The 18,802-nt window shown below is 35.5% G+C and overlaps 1 protein-coding gene across 8 annotated transcripts in view; it reads left to right on the top strand.

Moving 5' to 3' along the window:
• FNIP1 (folliculin interacting protein 1) overlaps positions 1-18,802 on the top strand; it is a 135,909-nt gene that overhangs the window by 77,749 nt on the left and 39,358 nt on the right. For 4 of the 8 annotated variants that reach the window (XR_014838762.1, XM_021085414.2, XM_085014514.1 and 1 more), the window contains 6 exons: positions 230-321; positions 5,298-5,381; positions 6,580-6,651; positions 9,700-9,835; positions 13,427-13,628; positions 17,056-17,141. Coding sequence is in view for 6 of the 8 variants with exons in the window: in XM_021085414.2 (XP_020941073.2) it covers positions 230-321; positions 5,298-5,381; positions 6,580-6,651; positions 9,700-9,835; positions 13,427-13,628; positions 17,056-17,141 (672 nt within the window). In the remaining 2 variants the exon portion in view is untranslated. The remainder of the gene's footprint in view (positions 1-229; positions 322-5,297; positions 5,382-6,579; positions 6,652-9,699; positions 9,836-13,426; positions 13,629-17,055; positions 17,142-18,802) is intronic. The other 4 variants (XR_014838763.1, XM_021085416.2, XM_085014515.1 and 1 more) reach the window with 1 other exon arrangement.

Below are 18,802 nucleotides of genomic sequence, written 5' to 3'. Positions count from 1 at the left end.
CAGTAAAACCTTTATTTACAAAAAAAGCAGATAGTAGTCTGAATTTCTCCCTCAAGCTGTAGTTCACCACCCCCTGATTTAAACGATTAGTTGGCTTATAGTACTAATAGAGAAACTTTACACTTAAAAATAGAATGTTTTGACTTAAATTTTTATTGAATTATACAAAGAATTACAATTAAGTGCATAAAATGAACTTGTAATTTGTTTTTTTTCATTTCCCCCTTAGGCTGCAAGATAGTCTTGAATTCATCAATCAGGAAAACAGTACATTAAAGGCTGATAACAACACAGTTATTAATGGACTGCTTGGCAATATAGGTAAAATTTTTTTTAAGTTTTAAAAATGTTCTTAATAATAAGGATCTGTTAGAAGACCAAATAATTTCAAGTAGTAGAAGTGGAAAAGAGGTTTAAGTTGCAAGCATGTGTAATAATTTGTATTATTTTTAAAATATAATTTTCATATATTTGAACTTTTTTGTTTGTTTTCAGAAAAAATAATGTTACTACTTGAGGTGTTGACGTCTTTCTCTGATATCTCATGAATTTTTTGCCTGCAAACTCTTCAGTCATTTCTTCGTATGACAGTGATTTTATAATATTCTCTATTGAGTTTCCTTCTCATTCTTGATGATTAAAGTTTATTATTTTATGCATATTTTTTCAGATTTACATTTTAAAAATTACTAGAGAATAGTTGATTTACAATGTTGTGTTAATTTCAGGTGTATAGCATTGTGATTCATTTATACATACAAGCTTTCATTTTCTGATTTCTTTCCCATATAGGTTATTATGGAATACTGAGTAGAATTCCCTGTTCATACATTTATTATGTATCTGATAAAAGAAAACTGCTGAAGAAATATCTAATTTGTTTTTTGTTTTTAATTTTCATGCGTCTTTGAAGATCACTTTCATAATATAAAAAGCCCTTACTCTTTCTTCTGAATATTTCAGCTGAGGGAGAACAGTATTATGCTTTTTCCCTTCTCTCTTCTCTAACCATAAGAGTATTTTTATTTTTTTTTTTTTTTTTTTTTTTTTTTTTTTGTCTTTTTTTTTGCCATTTCTTGGGCCGCTCTCGCGGCATATGGAGGTTCCCAGGCTAGGGGTCGAATCGGAGCTGTAGCCACTGGCCTACGCCAGAGCCACAGCAACGCGGGATCCGAGCCGCGTCTGCGACCTACACCACAGCTCACCGCAACGCGGGATCTTTAACCCACTGAGCAAGGGCAGGGATCGAACCCTCAACCTCATGGTTCCTAGTCGGATTCGTTAACCACTGCGCCACCACGGGAACTCCCATAAGAGTATTTTTAAATGGGAGTTCCCGTTGGGGTGCGGCAGAAATGAATCTGACTAGGAAACATGAGGTGTGGGTTCAATCCTTGGCCTCCCTCAGTGGGTTAGGGATCCAACGTTGCTGAGAGCTGTGGTGTAGGTCGCAGATGTGGCACAGATCTGGTGTTGCTGTGGCTGTGGCGTAGCCCGGTGGCTGTAGCTTCAGTTCAGCCCCTAGCCTGGGAACCTCCATATGCCGTGGGTACGGGGCTAAAAAGCAAAAAAAAAAAAAGCATTTTTCATATGGTGCTCATTTTTGTGACCTATAATTCAAATGAACAAATAATCAAATTTGATGTTCCTTAAAAGGTTTATTAAAATAACAACTTTTTTATAATTTGGTTAGTATATTGTTTTGTTATTTAAATTCAACATTTTTTTCTTTTTTTTTTTTTTAATTTTAGGGCTGCACCCATGGAACGGATATTCCCAAGCCAGGGGTTGTCAAAGCTGCAGCTGACAGACTATGCCACAGCCACAGCAATACAGGATGCAAGCTGCATCTGTGACCTACACCACAGCTTATGGCAAAGCCAGATCCTTAACCCACTGAGCAGGGCCAGGGATTGAACCCGCATCCTCATGGATACTGGTTGGGTTCATTTCCACTGAACCACAATGGGAATTCCTGTGTTAAAGTAACAAATTTCACTCTTTCTAAAATGTCTGGTCCTTTGTTTTATCTTAAAAAGATCAACTAAATTACTGTTGACCATATTTCCAGTACATAAAGAACTGTAGTGTGTCAGAGAGTAGCTAGCAGCAGTTAGAATGGTATGACTATTTTGCGCATTCTCTGTTTAGTGAAAAATTTTATCTGTAATTTTAATAAGTAAATATCAGTTATATAAATTAGTAGAAAACAATTTTTTTCTTTCTGCTTTACAGTAAAGCATTCTATTATTTTTTAAATTCATGATTATTCAAATAGCAAGCATTTATTAAGTACCTGCTATGGCCTAGTTACAGTGTCAGGCATGTATTTTATACAAAAATAGAAGTTGTACTTTTTCTTAATTTGATTGGACAGGACTTGGTAATTAGAAGAGGTGAGGGGAAAGGAGGAATCAAGGGCAGCACTTAGGTATCTCGTTGTGTAATTGCATGGATATTGGTTCCATTCATGGAAGGAACATAAGAAATTGGCAATAAATGATTTTAGGTTAGGCATGTTCAATTGGAAGTATTGGTAGGATCTCCAAGTGAAGATAACCATTATAGTTGGTTGGAGAGAGAGATGTATTTTGGTGGTAGCTGCTATATAACATTAAAAGTAATGAACATATGATGATTTTAAAAAGCAGTAGAGCTTTTTTATCACTCATATAAAGTCCAAAAGGGTATTACTTATTGATAAGCAATTTTTTTTTTTCAAAGCAGTGCTTTTAAGGTTCAGTCTCCTTCCTTCTTGAAGTTCTACCTTTTCACCATGTACGCTCCAGCGTTATGCTCAGCTACACCAAGCCAGTGGAAAGGGCTTGAGTATGGAGAAGGCACCTTCCTCTCAGAACCCACCGCTACTTAAAACCAATATACAACTTTTGTTCACATTCCACTGGTAGTCATACAACTTTACCTCTATATGTAAAGAGATTTGGAAATTTGGTCCCTAACTGAGCAACTGCTTCCCACAGTCTACTTTATATTATAAAAGGAAGAACACAATTCTTTTTTAGAGTATTAGCTATTCCTACCATAGATTTGAGAATTATTAGCATATAAATGATAATTCAATGCATAAGAATGAATGAAAAGGAAATATTATTGAGGATGGACCCCTGGGGAATGCTGGCTTAAAGAAGGAATAGGGAGGAGAAGCCCATAAAGGGAACTAAGGCGGGGGCTGAGGGGGGGGACTGCTTAGAGCATGTTATCATAACTGAGGGGAAGAAGTTCAAGGTGTAATATCGTCAGCATCAAATATGGCATGAGGTAATGTAAAATAGTATGGAGTGCATTAAGCAACAGGAAGGCTTTTGGAGGCCTATGCGAGCAGTTTCAGTAGGAAGAATAGAAGCCATTGTTGAGAAAATACTCAAAGGTTAGTCTTTTTTTCCAAGATGTAAGCAGTGGTCCACAAACTTTTTGGTCTCAGGACCCCATACACACATAGAAATTATTGACCATAAAGAGCTTTTGTGTATGTAGGTTATGTTTATTGGTATATACTGTATTAGAAATTAAAATTCAGAGTATTTTTTAAAATATTTAGTAATTCATTAAAAATAACATTAATAACCCTTTTTATGTTAATATTAAAAAACATGTGTTTTGAAATAACTACTTTCCAGGACAAAAAATCTTAGAAGAGTGGCATTGTTTTACATTTTTGCATATCTTTTTATTGTCTGGCTTAATAGAAAACAGCTGGATTCTCATATCTGCTTCTGCATTCAGTCTCTTGTAATATGTTGTTTTGGTTGAAGTGTGCTAAGAAAATCAACTCTCACATAGATGTATATTCAGAAAAGGAATGTCTTCACGGACCTGCTGAGAGGGTTACAGGGACCCTTCATGGGTTCTTGGACCACGCTTTAAGAGCTACTGAACCAATTATATATAGGATTATATATGTATGAGGAGAAGGTAGAAGAGTTTTGACTGTATTTAAATGTTGATGGAAAAGGAGGTTATAAAAAGGATAAGGTTAGAGATAGAGGTGATACTGGTAAAGTAAGATTTTTGAAAGACAAAAACCTTAGAAAAATTAATTTGGGGGGGGTAATTTTTCACTAAGTCCCTGCACATAGAAATGCTTGAATAATGTTACCTCTTTTTAGTGCTCAGGCAAGAAGAAGACAGGGATAGGTAAGAATTGATTCAGCCTGGCGATAGCATGGTAGGAAGAGGAGAGTTCCCGTAGTGATTCTTTGTGTGTGCACACATATACATATGCATACGGTGGGAGACAGAGTCATATACTGAGAATCAGGAAGAGGTGATAGGGAAGGAGTTGAAAGAGAGCAGGTAAGTTTTGAGGTAACTAGGAAAAAATTGAAGAAAGAGCTGAACAATGAAACACGGAAGGATTGCTCTACATGCACTATAATTACAGAAACTCTTACAGTAGAAAACTATTTCTTCACAATTTGGAAAATAAATTTGCCACGTTTTAAAACAGAAAAGCCCTCTGTTCTATCCTAGATAAACCTCCTAGATAGCTATTTAGGCCATCTTAACTAAGCATAACTAACAAGTGACTCAGGTGCTTGCTTCCAGGCTGTAATAGTATCCTCTCTGGGTCTTCAGACTCATCTTTTCTCAGTCAGGGATGTGGCAGCAACTTATCTGGGACAGCTGGGAGACTGGCCCTGACAAGCAAGCTACATTGGCTTTCCAGCTTCCATGGTGGCTGATCCCTGGTCTAGGAACTTTGGTTCTTTACATTACTTTGTAATTCATTACTACTTTAGAAAAACCAATTTCATACTTATTTGTCAGTAGAGCCCTTTTCTTTATTTGCTCTTTGTTTTATGTTGTATTCTGTTTCTTCAGCTAAGCGTTTAGGTGGTTTTCTTATTACGGTTGCACAATACTGTAATCTTAAAACTGTCTTTTTAGAAAATAAATTTATTTGGCAAATGTCAAATTATATGGATAACATTACTGTGTTTTTCTGAATCTTTAAAAACGTTGGAAATTAGAAAGGATTGAACATTTAGAATAATTTTTGCCTTGTATAGTGGAAGCTTATTTTTATTATTATATATGGACTTATCAGTTAATAGGCATGAAATTGTTATGTTTGACATAAGCCATGACCAGAGGGAAACCATCCTGTACCAAAAATGGGAAGCCAGCTTGAATTGTTCTTACTTAGTTTAAAGGTTTCCATCCTTGTCTGTTGGTCTGCTTTTGTGCTGCCTTAGCTTGCCTGCCTTTTATTCCTGATGCATTGTGGCTTCTCTAACAGGCCTCTTTCATATGTATTTTACGTTTTTGCCATGTAGGTCTTTCACAGTTCTGCAGCCCCAGGCGGGCATTCTCTGAACAGGGTCCGCTCCGCCTGATCAGGAGCGCCTCTTTCTTTGCAGGTTTGCCATGTGCTGTGTGGGTAGACTAGTTGGTGTGCCCCAGCGGCTAAATCTATAGTTAAGCTGTGGAAACAAGAGAGTAGAGAAATGCAGTTGGGAAAGTTATAGTTAAGAGAACAGCGCTTAAGAAGTATGTGAACTTAATATCTTTCTACTGAATATGTTCTTAAAATTTCCAGAAATAAGTTATCAGTGGAATTGACATTTTCATGAAATTTCGGTTTGTCATTTCTTATCTATGTAATAGTAATTTTAACTTTAGAATCCTAAGCCGAAATATAGTATGAACATTATTTCTTACAAAACCAGTTGAATGTCTAAGCTGGCACTATCTTGTTTCCATGGCTGAGTAGATTTTGTATCATAGTTCATCAATTGCAGAAAATAGCCTCCTTATTATTATTGTTAAATTTCTGATCTACACTATTCCATAAGAATGATTTCTCTTGGAGCTAAGATTTAGATGAACAAGCACCATTTTATATTCTATAAAAGGCATATAGGAGTATGTTTATTTATATCATTAAATAAATGATTGTAGAGTTTGTTCATGCTTCTGCATCCAGGCAGTTGTTTCTAATTAATATTTCTTTTCCTTATAAATATAAGATACAGACAATTCATATGTATTATAGAAAATTTGGAAAATATGAAAAATAGACAAAATATGTATGTTAGCCATCTTGTCAGCCAGAAATAATCTCCTTGTTTTATTTTGTTTTTCAAGGCAAAATTGGAATCATACTGTTCAAAGTTTTCTTAAAATTTGTATTACAGAGAAATTTTAAACTACATTTATATACGCTCAATAATATATAACCGTCACATATTGGTCACTTAGCCCTGGCAACCATCATTCCATTGGTCAGTAGTTTCGTTTTGTTTTTTTTTTTTCATTTAGTAGGATGTTATGAATATCTTCCTATATCATGGAACATGCTTATACAATACTTATTGTAGTTACCCCTGCTTCATTAGGTATTATAACCTAGAGTATTTTCATATTATATTTAAAACCTTCAGGTAGAAGTCAAAGCTTGTTCAACTGAATAATAGCTCTTGGTGTTGGGTTTGTGCCATGCAATTGAAAAAAATAAAGGAATGCAATGAGATGAGCATGATTTAGTTTGCCATTTAAAAGGAACATCTACCTGATAGCACTGTATTTTATAAGTCACAGTTTTGTCTTGATTCACAGTTCACAGCAACCCAATGGACATGCCTGGAAGAGAGCTGAATGAGGACAGAGACAGTGGCATAGCACGCTCTGGTAATGATAGTTTCATGTATTAACTCAGTCTTTGATGAGATCATTATTAGCTGACATTGGTTTTCTTTTTTATCTTTGCCTTTCTCATCCAGTTTTATGTGCACAGTTTATTAGTATTGATATTAACCATAAAAGAGAATTGTAGAAACAGCACAGAGATAAATACTTTAGATTTAAAATTTTTCATGTTTAATATTACATGTGCCTGGTGGACCATGGCCTGGATGAAGCCACACTGGCTTAGGCTTAGCGAATATAAGAAAAATAGTATTGCTCAACAGACTGCTTTGCTAGCATAGTGAAAAAAAACACATTTAAATCTTAGCTAGGGTTTAAAGGTGTCAGGCTTCCTCTTGCCCAGGAAAGCTTAGGCATTCTGAACCAGTGTTATATATATTTCTTTGAAATATGTACTCTTCCAGAATTCATCTAACAGGGTTTTATTGAATCACATTGAGGATTAAAAAAATTAAAAGCCCAGATTCTATCCTTAAAGGGCACAGATTCTACTGAGAGAATAGCCAGGAAAATCATGTGTCATGGTTCACTGTGAGATGTGTTCTGTGATAGGCCTGTGCAAAGAGGTTTGGAAAAAAGGACACCTAACTTAGCCTGGGCAAGGAGCAGGGTGTCAATAATGCTTTACAGAGCGTTGATACTTTAATTGTGTCTTAAGCAATAAATAGGAGTTCCCCCAGGCAAGGGGGTGGAGGAACAGCCTTTCAGTTAGAAGGAAAAGTGTTCAGGCTCCAAGATCAGTGTAAGAGAAGGATAGAGTAATCTTAAATTTGAATTATTTATAGGTATGAGAATCTTCATCTACTGTGATTGTCTTTATATGTTGTCACATTGCATAGCTCTGCTATCTAAATTGTTTACGAGTCAGTTTTGACTATAAATGGGAACTCCAAATTTATATATATTGTAATCCTTAAGTATGCATGAGAAATTTCCAGAAAAATTTTTGGATACCTGGACTTTACCCTTGAAGATGCTTGATTTACCCTTGAGAAAGGCTTAGGCATCTATGTTTGAGGAGCAAAAAATGAAAAACTCAACATCTGATTCTAATGGATGATTAGAGTTAAGAACCCACTAATATGAAAAGTCTGCATTTTTTAGATACTCTCACCCTTCTTTTCTAATTGAGTTTGTTGGTTTTGTTCCTGAGAACTAGAGTATATTTCTCTTAATACCCTTTGCATCCATACAGTCTCTTCTGTGGCAGAAATTTAGTTCTCATTATTTTATCCAGGATTTTCAGAAATGATAAATTAATGATTCTGTACTTCATTTTCTTTGTCTGTAAACTGCAGGCCCTGGCTTGATTGATTTATAAGGCTTCTTTAAGCCATTGAATTCATATATGCTGTTTAAGTTAACTGTGTATTTTCTTCTTTTTTCTGATTGGGTTATTTTTAATACCAGAATTTAGTTAAACAAAGCTTTTCCAAGTTTAGAGTAGCATTTGATTTTTCTCAGAAGCCTTACCCCAAGTAAATTATACATACCTAATCTTAGGCTACAGAGTTTTATAATACTAATTGGCAAAATGTAGTCTTTTCAAGAAAGTAGTCTAGAATCAGTTCATTGCTGGTCCAGATGTTTGCCTGGCACATAAAGCTGTCCTTTTATCATTGAATTTGTCAGAGAGAATTCAATTAAACGTATTTTCATAATGATAATTTCTTAGTTTTCAGTCCTGGTGTCCAAAAAAATATATCGTCTAGCATGTATCTTTTTATAGACTGTAACAATCCCCTTTTGATTACTTTACAAATTTTCAGTATGTGTTTTTAATGATGAAAATGGGAATCTAAAATACTTCCAAACAAAAGCAAGTCCTTGATGTCATTTTCTCTCTAAGTGGGGAGAAGGAGAGGATCCCTAGCCCAATGAAAAATAAAGGATTGTAACTTTTGATACCCCACACAGGAAACAGAGCTTTTGGATTACACAGAAGGGTTTTGGGAAGAGAATAATTTCCATAATTAGGGAATTGCAGCATTATAGTCACTATTGGGGTGTGTCTGTCACCCCTTTGAATGTTCCACAGAGCATCTGTAGGATTTGCTCTTTTTTGGAGCTGGGTAGGTATAGTCATGACTCTTATTTAAAAGTGTCCAAGCATTCAGAGGTGAGTGCCTATGCACAAATGACCCAGGAGTCCCTCTGAATGACATCTTTAAATGGCATTCAAATACTTATTTTCAAATATAGCTTTTTTTCCCCTTAAATCCAACTGCTGCATTAAAATTTAATTGCAGGAGTTCCCCTCGTGGCTCAGTGGTTAACGAATGCGACAGGGAACCCATGAGGTTGCGGATTCAATCCCTGGCCTCGATCAGTGGGTTGGGGGGTGAGGTGTTGCTGTGAGCTGTGGCGTAGGTCCAAGACATGGCTTGGATCCCAAGTTGCTGTGGCTCTGATTTGACCCCTAGCCTGGAAACATCTGTATGCCTCAGGTGCGGCCCTAGAGAAAGACCAAAAAACAAAAATAAAATAAAATTGAATTGCAGCGTATTTCCTTTCATTTAAGGACTAAGGGTTCACCTAAGTTAGGAGAAGACAGTGTTATGGCCAAAAGGATAATGCTTTATTTCAGAGTTGCATTTTCTTCTGGAGGTTGGGTTGGGAGGGTAAAAATGTCAGAAGGGAATTGCGTCAGGGTTTTCTTCCCAGCTATTTTTTTTCTTTTTTAGTTTTTGGGTTTTGGGGGGAGGTTTTGGCTGTACTGGTGGCATGTGGAAGTTCCAAGGCCAGGGATAGAACCTGTGCCACAGCAGTGACCCAAGACTAAGCAGTGACAATACTGGATCCTTAACTCACTGGAGTGCCACCATGGAACTCCACCAGCACATTTTTAGTATGTGGTTTTTTTCTGGGACCTTGTTCCAGCAATGATGTATTTTTTTTTAATGGATATTTTAAAGCCTCATAAAGCAAAATGGAAAATTTGAGTTACTACTCTTAAACTTGTTATGAAGAAATTTGTCTTTGTGTTCACTTATTATTAATTTATACATTATACTTATTCTGACTTGACAGCATCTCTCAGCAGTTTGCTTATTACACCATTTCCTTCTCCAAACTCCTCACTTACCCGAAGTTGTGCCAGCAGCTACCAGCGACGCTGGCGACGTAGCCAAACAACAAGTTTGGAGAATGGGGTATTTCCTAGATGGTAAGTTGGAAGTTTTAATTTACCCCAAGATTTAATAGTTCCTTAAACACATTTTTGTATATTAAGAGCTTGAACTTCTATTTTGTGTTTTTTAAGTCTGGTATAGGAAACTTTTAAAATGTATTAAGTTTTTTAAAAATTGTGTTAAGCTATGCGTAACATACAATTTACCATTTTAACCATCATCAATTCTACAGTTCAGTGGCAGTAAGTACCTTCACATTGTTGTGTAGCCATAGTCATTCATACCAGAACTTTTTCATCTCCCAAACTGAACCTCTATCCAGGTTAAACAATAGTTTCCCTTTCCTCCCTTCCATTAGCCCCTGGCTACTACTATTCTATTTCAAGGTTCATCCATGTTGTAGCATGTATCAGAATTTCTTTTTTATTTTTCCTTTGGCCTCCCCATGGCATATAGAGTTCCTAGGCCAAGGATCAGATCCAAGTCACAGCTGTGACCCACACTGCAACAGGGACAGCGCTGGATCCTCAGCCCACTGCGCCAGGCCGGGGATTGAATCTGCATTCTAGTACTCCAGAGACACTGTGATCCTTTTATGCCACAGTGGGAACTTCTCTCTCTCTCTTTTTTTTTAATGAGTAACATCCATTGTCTATACGTACCATGTTTTGTTTATTCATCTGTCCATGGACGTTTAGCTTCCTTCCACTTTTTGGCTATTGTGAATAATGCTGATATGAACATGGATCCTTACCTTTAGTTCTTTTGAGTATATGCCCGGAAATGGAATTTCTGGATCGTACCATAATTCTGTGTTGAAGTTTTTGAGGAACTGCCATACTATTCTCCACAGTAGCTGCATCATTTTACTTAACATTTCCCACCAGAAATGGACATAAGTTCTAATTTGTCCACATCCTCATGAATAGTTATTTTCTGATTTTTTTTTGGAGGGGGGCTGCACAGCACACAAAAGTTCCTAGGTAAGGGATCAAACCTGCATCACAGCAGTAGTGACCCGTGCCACAGTAGTTACAGTGTCAGATCCTTAACCACTGAGCCACCAGAGAACTCCCCTGATTTGTTTTTTTAATAACCATCCTTATGGGTGTTATCTTTTTTTGGTTTTGATTTGCATTTTCCTAAAGGCTATTGATGTTGAGCATATTTTCATGTGCCTTTTAGCCGTACATATATCTTCTTTGGAGAAATGTCCAAGTGTTTTGCCCATTTTTTTAATCAGGTAGTTTGTTTTTTTGTTGTGGAATTGTAGGAGTTCTTTATATATTTCTGGATGTCAGAATTTTAAAATTCTTAATGTAGCCTAGTTTATCTGTTTTTTTTTCTTTTGGTCTGTACTTTTGGTGTCATATCCAAGAAGTCATTGCCAAATCCAGTGTCATGAAGTTTACCCTATGTTTTCTTTCTTTTTTTTTTCTTTTTTTTTTTAATTACTCAATGAGTTTATTGCATTTATAGTTGTACAGTGATCATCACAATCCAGTTTTATATGATTTCCATCCACAACCCCAGTGCATCCCCCCACCTCCCAAACTATCTCCTTTGGAAACCATAAGTTTTTCAAAGCCTGTGAGTCAGTATCTGTTCTGCAAAGAAGTTCCGTCTGTCCTTTTTTCAGATTCCACATGTCAGTGAAAGCATTTGACGTTGGTGTCTCATTGTATGACTGACTTCACTCAGCATGATAATTTCTAGGTCCATCCATGTTGGTGCAGATACTGTTATTTCTTTCCTTTTAATGACTGAGTAATATTCCATCATGTGTATATACCACATCTTCTTGATCCCCTCTGTCGATGGACATTTAGGTTGTTTCCATGTCTTGACTTTTGTACATAGCTGCAGTGAACATTGAAGTACGTGTGTCTTTTGGTTTTCTCTGGATAGATGCCCAGGAGTGGGATTGCTGGATCAAATGGTAGTTCTATTTTTAATTTTCTGAGGACTCTCCATACTGCTTTCCACAGTGGTTGCACCAATTTACAACCCCACCAACAGTGTACTAGGGTTCCTTTTTCTCCACACTCTCTCCAGCACTTATTGTTGGTAGACTTTTTGATGGTGGCCATTCTGGCTGGTACCTCAGAGTGGTTTTGATTTTCATTTCTCCAATAATGAGTGATGTTGAACATCTTTTCTTGTGTTTTTTGGCCATGTGTATGTCTTCTTTGGAGAATTGTCTGTTTAGATCTTCTGCCCATTTTTGGATGGGGTTGTTTGTTTTTTTTGGTTTGGAGTGGTAGGAGGTGTTTATAAATGTTGGAGATTAATCCCTTGTCAGTTGATTCGTTTGCAAATATGTTCTGCCATTCTGTGGGTTGTCTTTTCGTTTTGTTTAGGTTTTCCTTTGCTGTGCAGAAACTTTGAAGTTTAATTAGGTCCCATTTGTTTATTTTTGTTTTTATTGTCAATACTCTGATAGGTGGATCTGAGAAGATGTTGCTGTCATTTATGTCGGAGAGTGTTTGGCCTATGATTTCCTCTAAGAGTTTTATTGTGTCTGGACTTACATTTAGGTCTTTAATCCATTTTGAGTTTATTTTTGTGTATGGTGTTAGTGAGTAATTTTATTCTTTTCCATGTGGCTGTCCAGTTTTCCCAGTACCACTTATTGAACAGGCTGTCTTTTCTACGTTGTATATTCTTGCCTCCTTTGTCATAGATTAGTTGGCTGTAGGTGCGAGGGTTGAATTCTGGGCTTCCTATCCTGTTCCACTGATCTGTATTTCTGTCTACCCTATGTTTTCTTCTAAGGGTTTTATAGTTTTGACTCCTCTTTTGATCTTTGATCCATGAACTACATGTTTTGAATTTCAGTTTTTCATGTTTTTGTTTTGGCAGTTTAATTCGTTCTTGAAAGTTCTCTTTTTTAAAGTATGTGTTAAGCACAACTAAAGATGATGAAGCTTCTTGTTTCTTTTTTACTCACTCCCTTTATTCTTTAATCTTTGATTGTATTCATGGAGTCAAAAGAAGAGATAAGTAGATTCTAGAACAGTGAAGAAAATTGTATCAGACTTATCTATAAACCTTAAAATTCAGGTTTTTAGATTAGTTATGTATTGGGATTATCTACTTTTTCAGTGACTTCTTATTTAGGAAAAATGTTGCCAGTCTGATTCTCTATTAAAATTTCTTACAAAAATGTGAGCATTGTGTTGTGTTCCCGTTGTGGCTCAGGGGTAACAAACCCAACTAGTATCCATGAGGATGCAGAATCAATCCTGGCCTCATTCAGTGCGTTAAGGATCCCACATTGCCATGACCTGTGGTGTAGGTCGCAGACACAGCTCAGATCCCGCGTTGCTGTGGCTGTGGCTGTGGCTGGCACCTGCAGCTCTGTTTCAACCCTAGCCTGTCACCTTTTATATGCCTTAGGTGAGGCCCTAAAAAGCAAAAAAAAAAGAAAAGAAAAATGAACATAAAGTAATAGCCAGCATATTTCTGAAAGAAATAACAATTGATATGAATTTTTAGATTTACTTAGAAGACCTTTATCTTGCCTACATTTAATTAGCAAGGAGATTAAATTGTGAGTTTAATTATTTTTGTATATTTATATTTTTTAATATAGTTTTAAAATTAAAAAAACATTTATTTTTAAGGTCTATAGAAGAAAGCTTTAATCTGTCAGATGAAAGCTGTGGCCCTAACCCAGGAATTGTGAGGAAAAAGAAGATTGCAATTGGGGTGATCTTTTCATTATCCAAAGATGAAGATGAAAGTAATAAATTTAATGAATTCTTTTTTTCACATTTTCCTCTGTTTGAAAGCCACATGAACAAATTAAAGAGTGCAATAGAACAGGTAAGCATAGTCATGTTTATGGTTTGTTTATATTTTTTATTTTCCTTTGACTCTCACTCTCTTAAGCACTGTTTATTCATTTGGCAAAAAAATTAACAGCCCTGTGCATGTATCCAACAAAGTGATCTAGGTAGGCACTATTCTAGCAACTAGATGGTATTAAGTGCTAAGGAGAGAAATAAAACAGAAAGGTTTTTAAAGAAAGCTGGGTGAAGAGATTGCTAATTTTTTACAGGATAGTCAGGAAAACTCCTGAGAAAATGACATATGGTCCAGAGATACAGAGGAAGTTAGCTATAACCATCTGAGAGAAGAATGTTCCAGGCAAAGGCAAAGGAGTACACCTGATGTTTGAGAAACAGTAAGGAGCCCGCAGTGGCTGGGTTAGAAGTAGAACCAGATCATGTAGGACTTTATAGGCTATTATTCTAAGAGCATTAGCATTTTACTCTTAACAAAGATGGGAAACTTTTGAGGGGTTTGAGTAGAGGAATGACATAATTTATGAGAATCACTCTTACTTCTTCTGGAGAATGCATTTCTAAGGGCAAAGGTGGATGCTCTGGGGGCAGTTTGGAAGCTGTTGAAATAATTTAGGTGAGAGATGGTGGGGACTTAAACAACTTCCATGGTGGAACTGGTGAGAAGTGGTTGGATTCTGGTTATATTGTGGAAATAGTGCTAACGAGGTTAGCTGATAGACTAAATTGGGGGTAAGAGAAAGAACAGTAGAGGTTGACTGGGGATTTTTCATTTGAGCGGTAAGAAGGATGGAATTGCCAGTACTAAAACAGGAAAACTAGAGATGAAACCAGTTTGGTGGGGGAGGATCAGGAGTTTGTTTGAGATACTTCCTGGACATCCAAGTTGTGAGTCTAGAATTTAGGGTCCAGGCTGGAGAATCACCAGTGTGTAGGTGGTATTTTAAAGAAAGAAACAGAGAAAAGAGAGGAGATCCTAGGCCTGATTTGTGAAGCATTTCAGCAGATAAAATTTGAGGAATTGAGAACCAGCAGAGGAAACTGAGGATTAGTCATTCAGCTGGAAGGAGAGTACTTTTTGGAGTGAAGCCAGGTGAAGATGTTTTAAAAAAGTAGGAGTGATCAGTTGTGTCAGATGCTGCTGATAGTGCATGCAATAAACAGATGTAAGTTAAGAAAATTGTGAATTTGATAGAACTTAAAGATAACCAAAAAGAAAAAAAAAGTTTTTTTAGGAGTTTGTAGGAAAGAAAAATGATTTCTTATGGGACGATGTTTCATTTGGATTGCATATTAAAGGATGCATAGGATTTTTTAAATATAAAGCTTTGAAAATTGAATATGGCAGAATAACAAGAAAAATTGTTATTTTTCTTGCCACCCCCAAAATAACATATTAACATTAATATTTTGCTGAAAGTCTTAGGCCTTTTCTCTGCATATTGTATTTTTACTTGATGGGGATTGTGCTCTGTCCATGCTGTTTTAATTACTGTGTCTATTTTGAAAAATTCATTTGTAACATATACATTTCCCATTAATAAAAGGTTCTTAAATATATTTCAGTGGCTTTCCTTCATTTAAATTATCTTTCTGTTAGGCCATTTCTGCTTTTTCACAGTTATAGCTATTCTACGTATAACATCTTGGTGAATTTTCCAAAAGATATTTTATAAGAGATTCCTAGAAATTGAACTAATGAGTCAGTGGGTATAAATAAAGTTCCTAATCTTTTAATCCCTCTGAAAGTATGCAAAAGGGAAAAGATACAAAGAGGAGTAGTGGGTGGTATGGCTAACAGAGTTAATGGGGAAAACGTCCCAAAAGTTTAAAATGCTTGCCAGAAGTTTTGACTTTATTTGTTAGACTATATCCAAATTGTGCTTTAGGAAGCTTAATTTGGCAGTGTGTTTAAAAGAGAATAGTAAAAGAGACTAGAGATGCAAGACCAATTAGAATGGGACTAATTTCATTTAGTAACTCATTAATACCTAAGGATCCTTTGCCTGTAGAAAAGACACTGTATTAGTTATTCACGTTAAATCTATCCAAAGACAAGTAGATCCATAGCCAATACTTTTTTAATGAGCAGATGAGTAAAGTCCGTTTTCTCTTACTTTTTCGGAAGTTTAACACTGGTGACATTTTCAGTTTGCTGCTTTTTTGTGGTTTGCTGTTGCCAAAGTCAGTACATGTAATATTTAGCTGTGGCTGAACTGTCATTTCAGTTACTGGAAGAAGTGTTTAAACTTTGTATAAAACTTAAAATATTTGGACACTACAGAACTCATTAAAGATTTAATTTTTTAATGTTTTAATGCTTTGTTCATTTTACAACCTGAAGTACACATTGCAGTACTTAAAGTTGTGTGGTAGAGATTTGTTCAGGTTTAACATCTCATTTCTTATTAAAGCTGAGTAAATACTTATATGTAAATGAATAGAATTTAATTTAAAACGTTCTACAGTTGTTAATCATTGAATATAGTAAACACTGAACCATCTAAATAAGTTGTCTTCTAGGGTCAGTTTTCAAACGATTTTTTTTTTTAATGAAAAGCTATGGGTTTTGTTTCTGAGTGCTGTGGGAATTTTTTTGAAGTCTGCTGCTTTTTGAGACCTATAATGTAACTTAGAAATTTTATTGGTAAAATTAAGGAAAAATAGTGCTTGACTGTAGCTAAAGAATTTTACTTCTTTATAAATTGAAGGTCTGTTTCAGTGGTTTATAAAAATATGAAGTGTCACTTTTACCGTGTGAAACTTTTGGGTGTACATGAGCTTGATTCTGGTAGCCTAACCTTCTCTTAAATACATGTTTAAACATTTTAAAAATCCATTTGATATTACATAAGTGATGCACAATTACATTTTCTTTGAAAAATTTTAAAAATTACAAGATTTTTTCTGATATCCATATCCTAATCCTGATCCCCTTTTTTCCTACCTAAAGCAGGGTTTCTCAACCTTGGCTAGATCTTTTCTTTTAATAAAGCAAATGTTATCAATAACTTAAGATATCTTTTAATAGAATCTTTATGTTTTAGATTTTAAAAAAGAATTTACTTAACAGAACCTTTATCTGTGAAATATTAGCAAAGACCAGAAACTGCTATTGAGTTGTCATTTAATGTTGTTCTGTTTGGGGAAAAAACAAGTTTTGTGTAACCCAGACACTGTCAACATCAGTTTCTTTGTGTGTTGACATTCTGTGGTTTGACAGTTACGGTAAGAGGCTTAACATTTGAAATTTTTTAATTGTGTTATGCTCACTAATGACCAAAGGTGCCAAAAAAAGACACTATAAATACATATGCCTTCTTTATATCTGTCTATATAAGAAGGGTGGGTAGAATGTTGTGGAAATATATGACTTTGTCTTTTACTTTTTCCCCCATATTTTGCCCATGATCATTATAAGAATTAACTATTTGATTGCTTTCAAGGCTATGAAAATGAGCCGGAGATCAGCTGATGCCAGTCAGAGGAGTTTGGCATATAATCGAATAGTTGATGCCCTAAATGAATTCAGGTACATATTCTCCAGCTTTTCATAATAAAGAATTGTTTCACAGTGTACACAGGAAGATTTATTTATTCTCTTTAACTTAGTCCAATAGAATTTAATTCTTTATATTTCTCTGTCCCATAGTCAGATGAGGGTGTAATTCACTAGGCCACTGGCTCCTTTGTTATTAAATATCAAAAGTGCTTGGAATTCAAGCATACTTGGGAGGAGTCAGTGGTATAGTTTATAGCACTGGACCATTAGACAAGCAGATATGACCAGAAGAGACCCTTGTTTTAGCAGAAATATGCTTTGTTCTTTGTTGGGCTCCTAGATTGAGGGACTGGTTAAGTGTTATTTAACCAGTGATGGGTAATCACATATTCTTAGATACGTGGAATACAAAGATACATGGATATAGAGAATATGAACTTGATGTTCCATATAACTCTCTTGCTTAATCCTTTCTCTAGCACTGTTTTCTGGCACAACAAACCTTGAAGCTTGAAGCTCCAGCAAGTGCTGTAACTGCTGTCTAGTTATGGCAAGGAAACATACTGTGTATGAACTTATGTTGGGAATCACACTAAGTGATGTGTGTCTCTCTTAGATTTGTTTCAGATTTACTTCATCCTTTTATCATCTCAGTCCTTCCTCCTTTAGACTGAGAAATAATATAGCACACAGGGCAAGAACTCAGAATTTACAGACTAACAGGCCTGTATGATCCTTAGTTTTCTAATATGAAATCTGTAAATTCTATTTAGTTATAATCTAATAGACTCTTATAAAGATGGGATGAGATAATGTATTTGAAGCACTTAGCAGAATGTCTGACATTAATGACACCACTATTTTCTTGACAAGTATAGCTTATAGCAGTGCTTCTCAGAAATCATTCACAGGCCACCTTCACCAAATTATGAAATCTGTACGTCCTCTAGCTATGCCATTTCTTGATGTATTTATTTATTTATTTAAATTATAGTTCATTTAAAATGTGCCAATTTTTGCTATACAGCAGAGTCTGTCAGTTATACACATATATATATTATTTTTTATATTTTTTTCTGTCAATATATCCCAGGCAATTGGATATAGTTTCCTGTGCTGTACAGTAGGACCTTGTTGTTCATCCATTCTGAATGTAACAGTTTGCATCTATTAGCTTCAAACTCTAAGTCCATCCCCCTGCCTCCCTGCTTTCCCTTGGCAACCACCAGTCTGTTCTCTGTGCCACTTTAATTTAATGTTTCTCTTTAAACTGACCCTCTTTTATACCTAAAAAGATGTATTTCAAAATGAAACTTTATGTATCATTACCCTACATGGGGAATTCAGCATTCTTTGCTGTAAGCAAGCTATGAAACTGAATGCATACTAATTAAAATTTAAAATATGTATCTGTGTACCACCTAAGGTTAATGGCAGTAGTCCATGCATCCAGAATATCCTGAAGTATCTGTTTTGTTCATTGACTCCTGTAGTGGTCCCTTATTGGTTCATGGATCTTCTGGATTGTTTGTTTAAATATGAACTAATACATTCTGAAGTTTTTAGCTTGAAATATTGCAGGATTGCTATTGTGAAACTCTAGGCATATTATATATATATATATATATATATATATATATATATATATATATAATGGAGATGACTAAGGAGTGATGTATATAGTCTATTTG

This window comes from Sus scrofa, chromosome 2 (genome assembly GCF_054392235.1).
Source record: "Sus scrofa isolate SSC_HxYL_T2T_F1_AM1 chromosome 2, Sscrofa_HxYL_maternal_Yorkshire_Landrace_v2.0, whole genome shotgun sequence".
Classification (NCBI taxonomy): domain Eukaryota; kingdom Metazoa; phylum Chordata; class Mammalia; order Artiodactyla; family Suidae; genus Sus; species Sus scrofa.
Note: the sequence above shows the minus strand (reverse complement) of the source record. Positions and strands in the feature narration are given on the sequence as shown.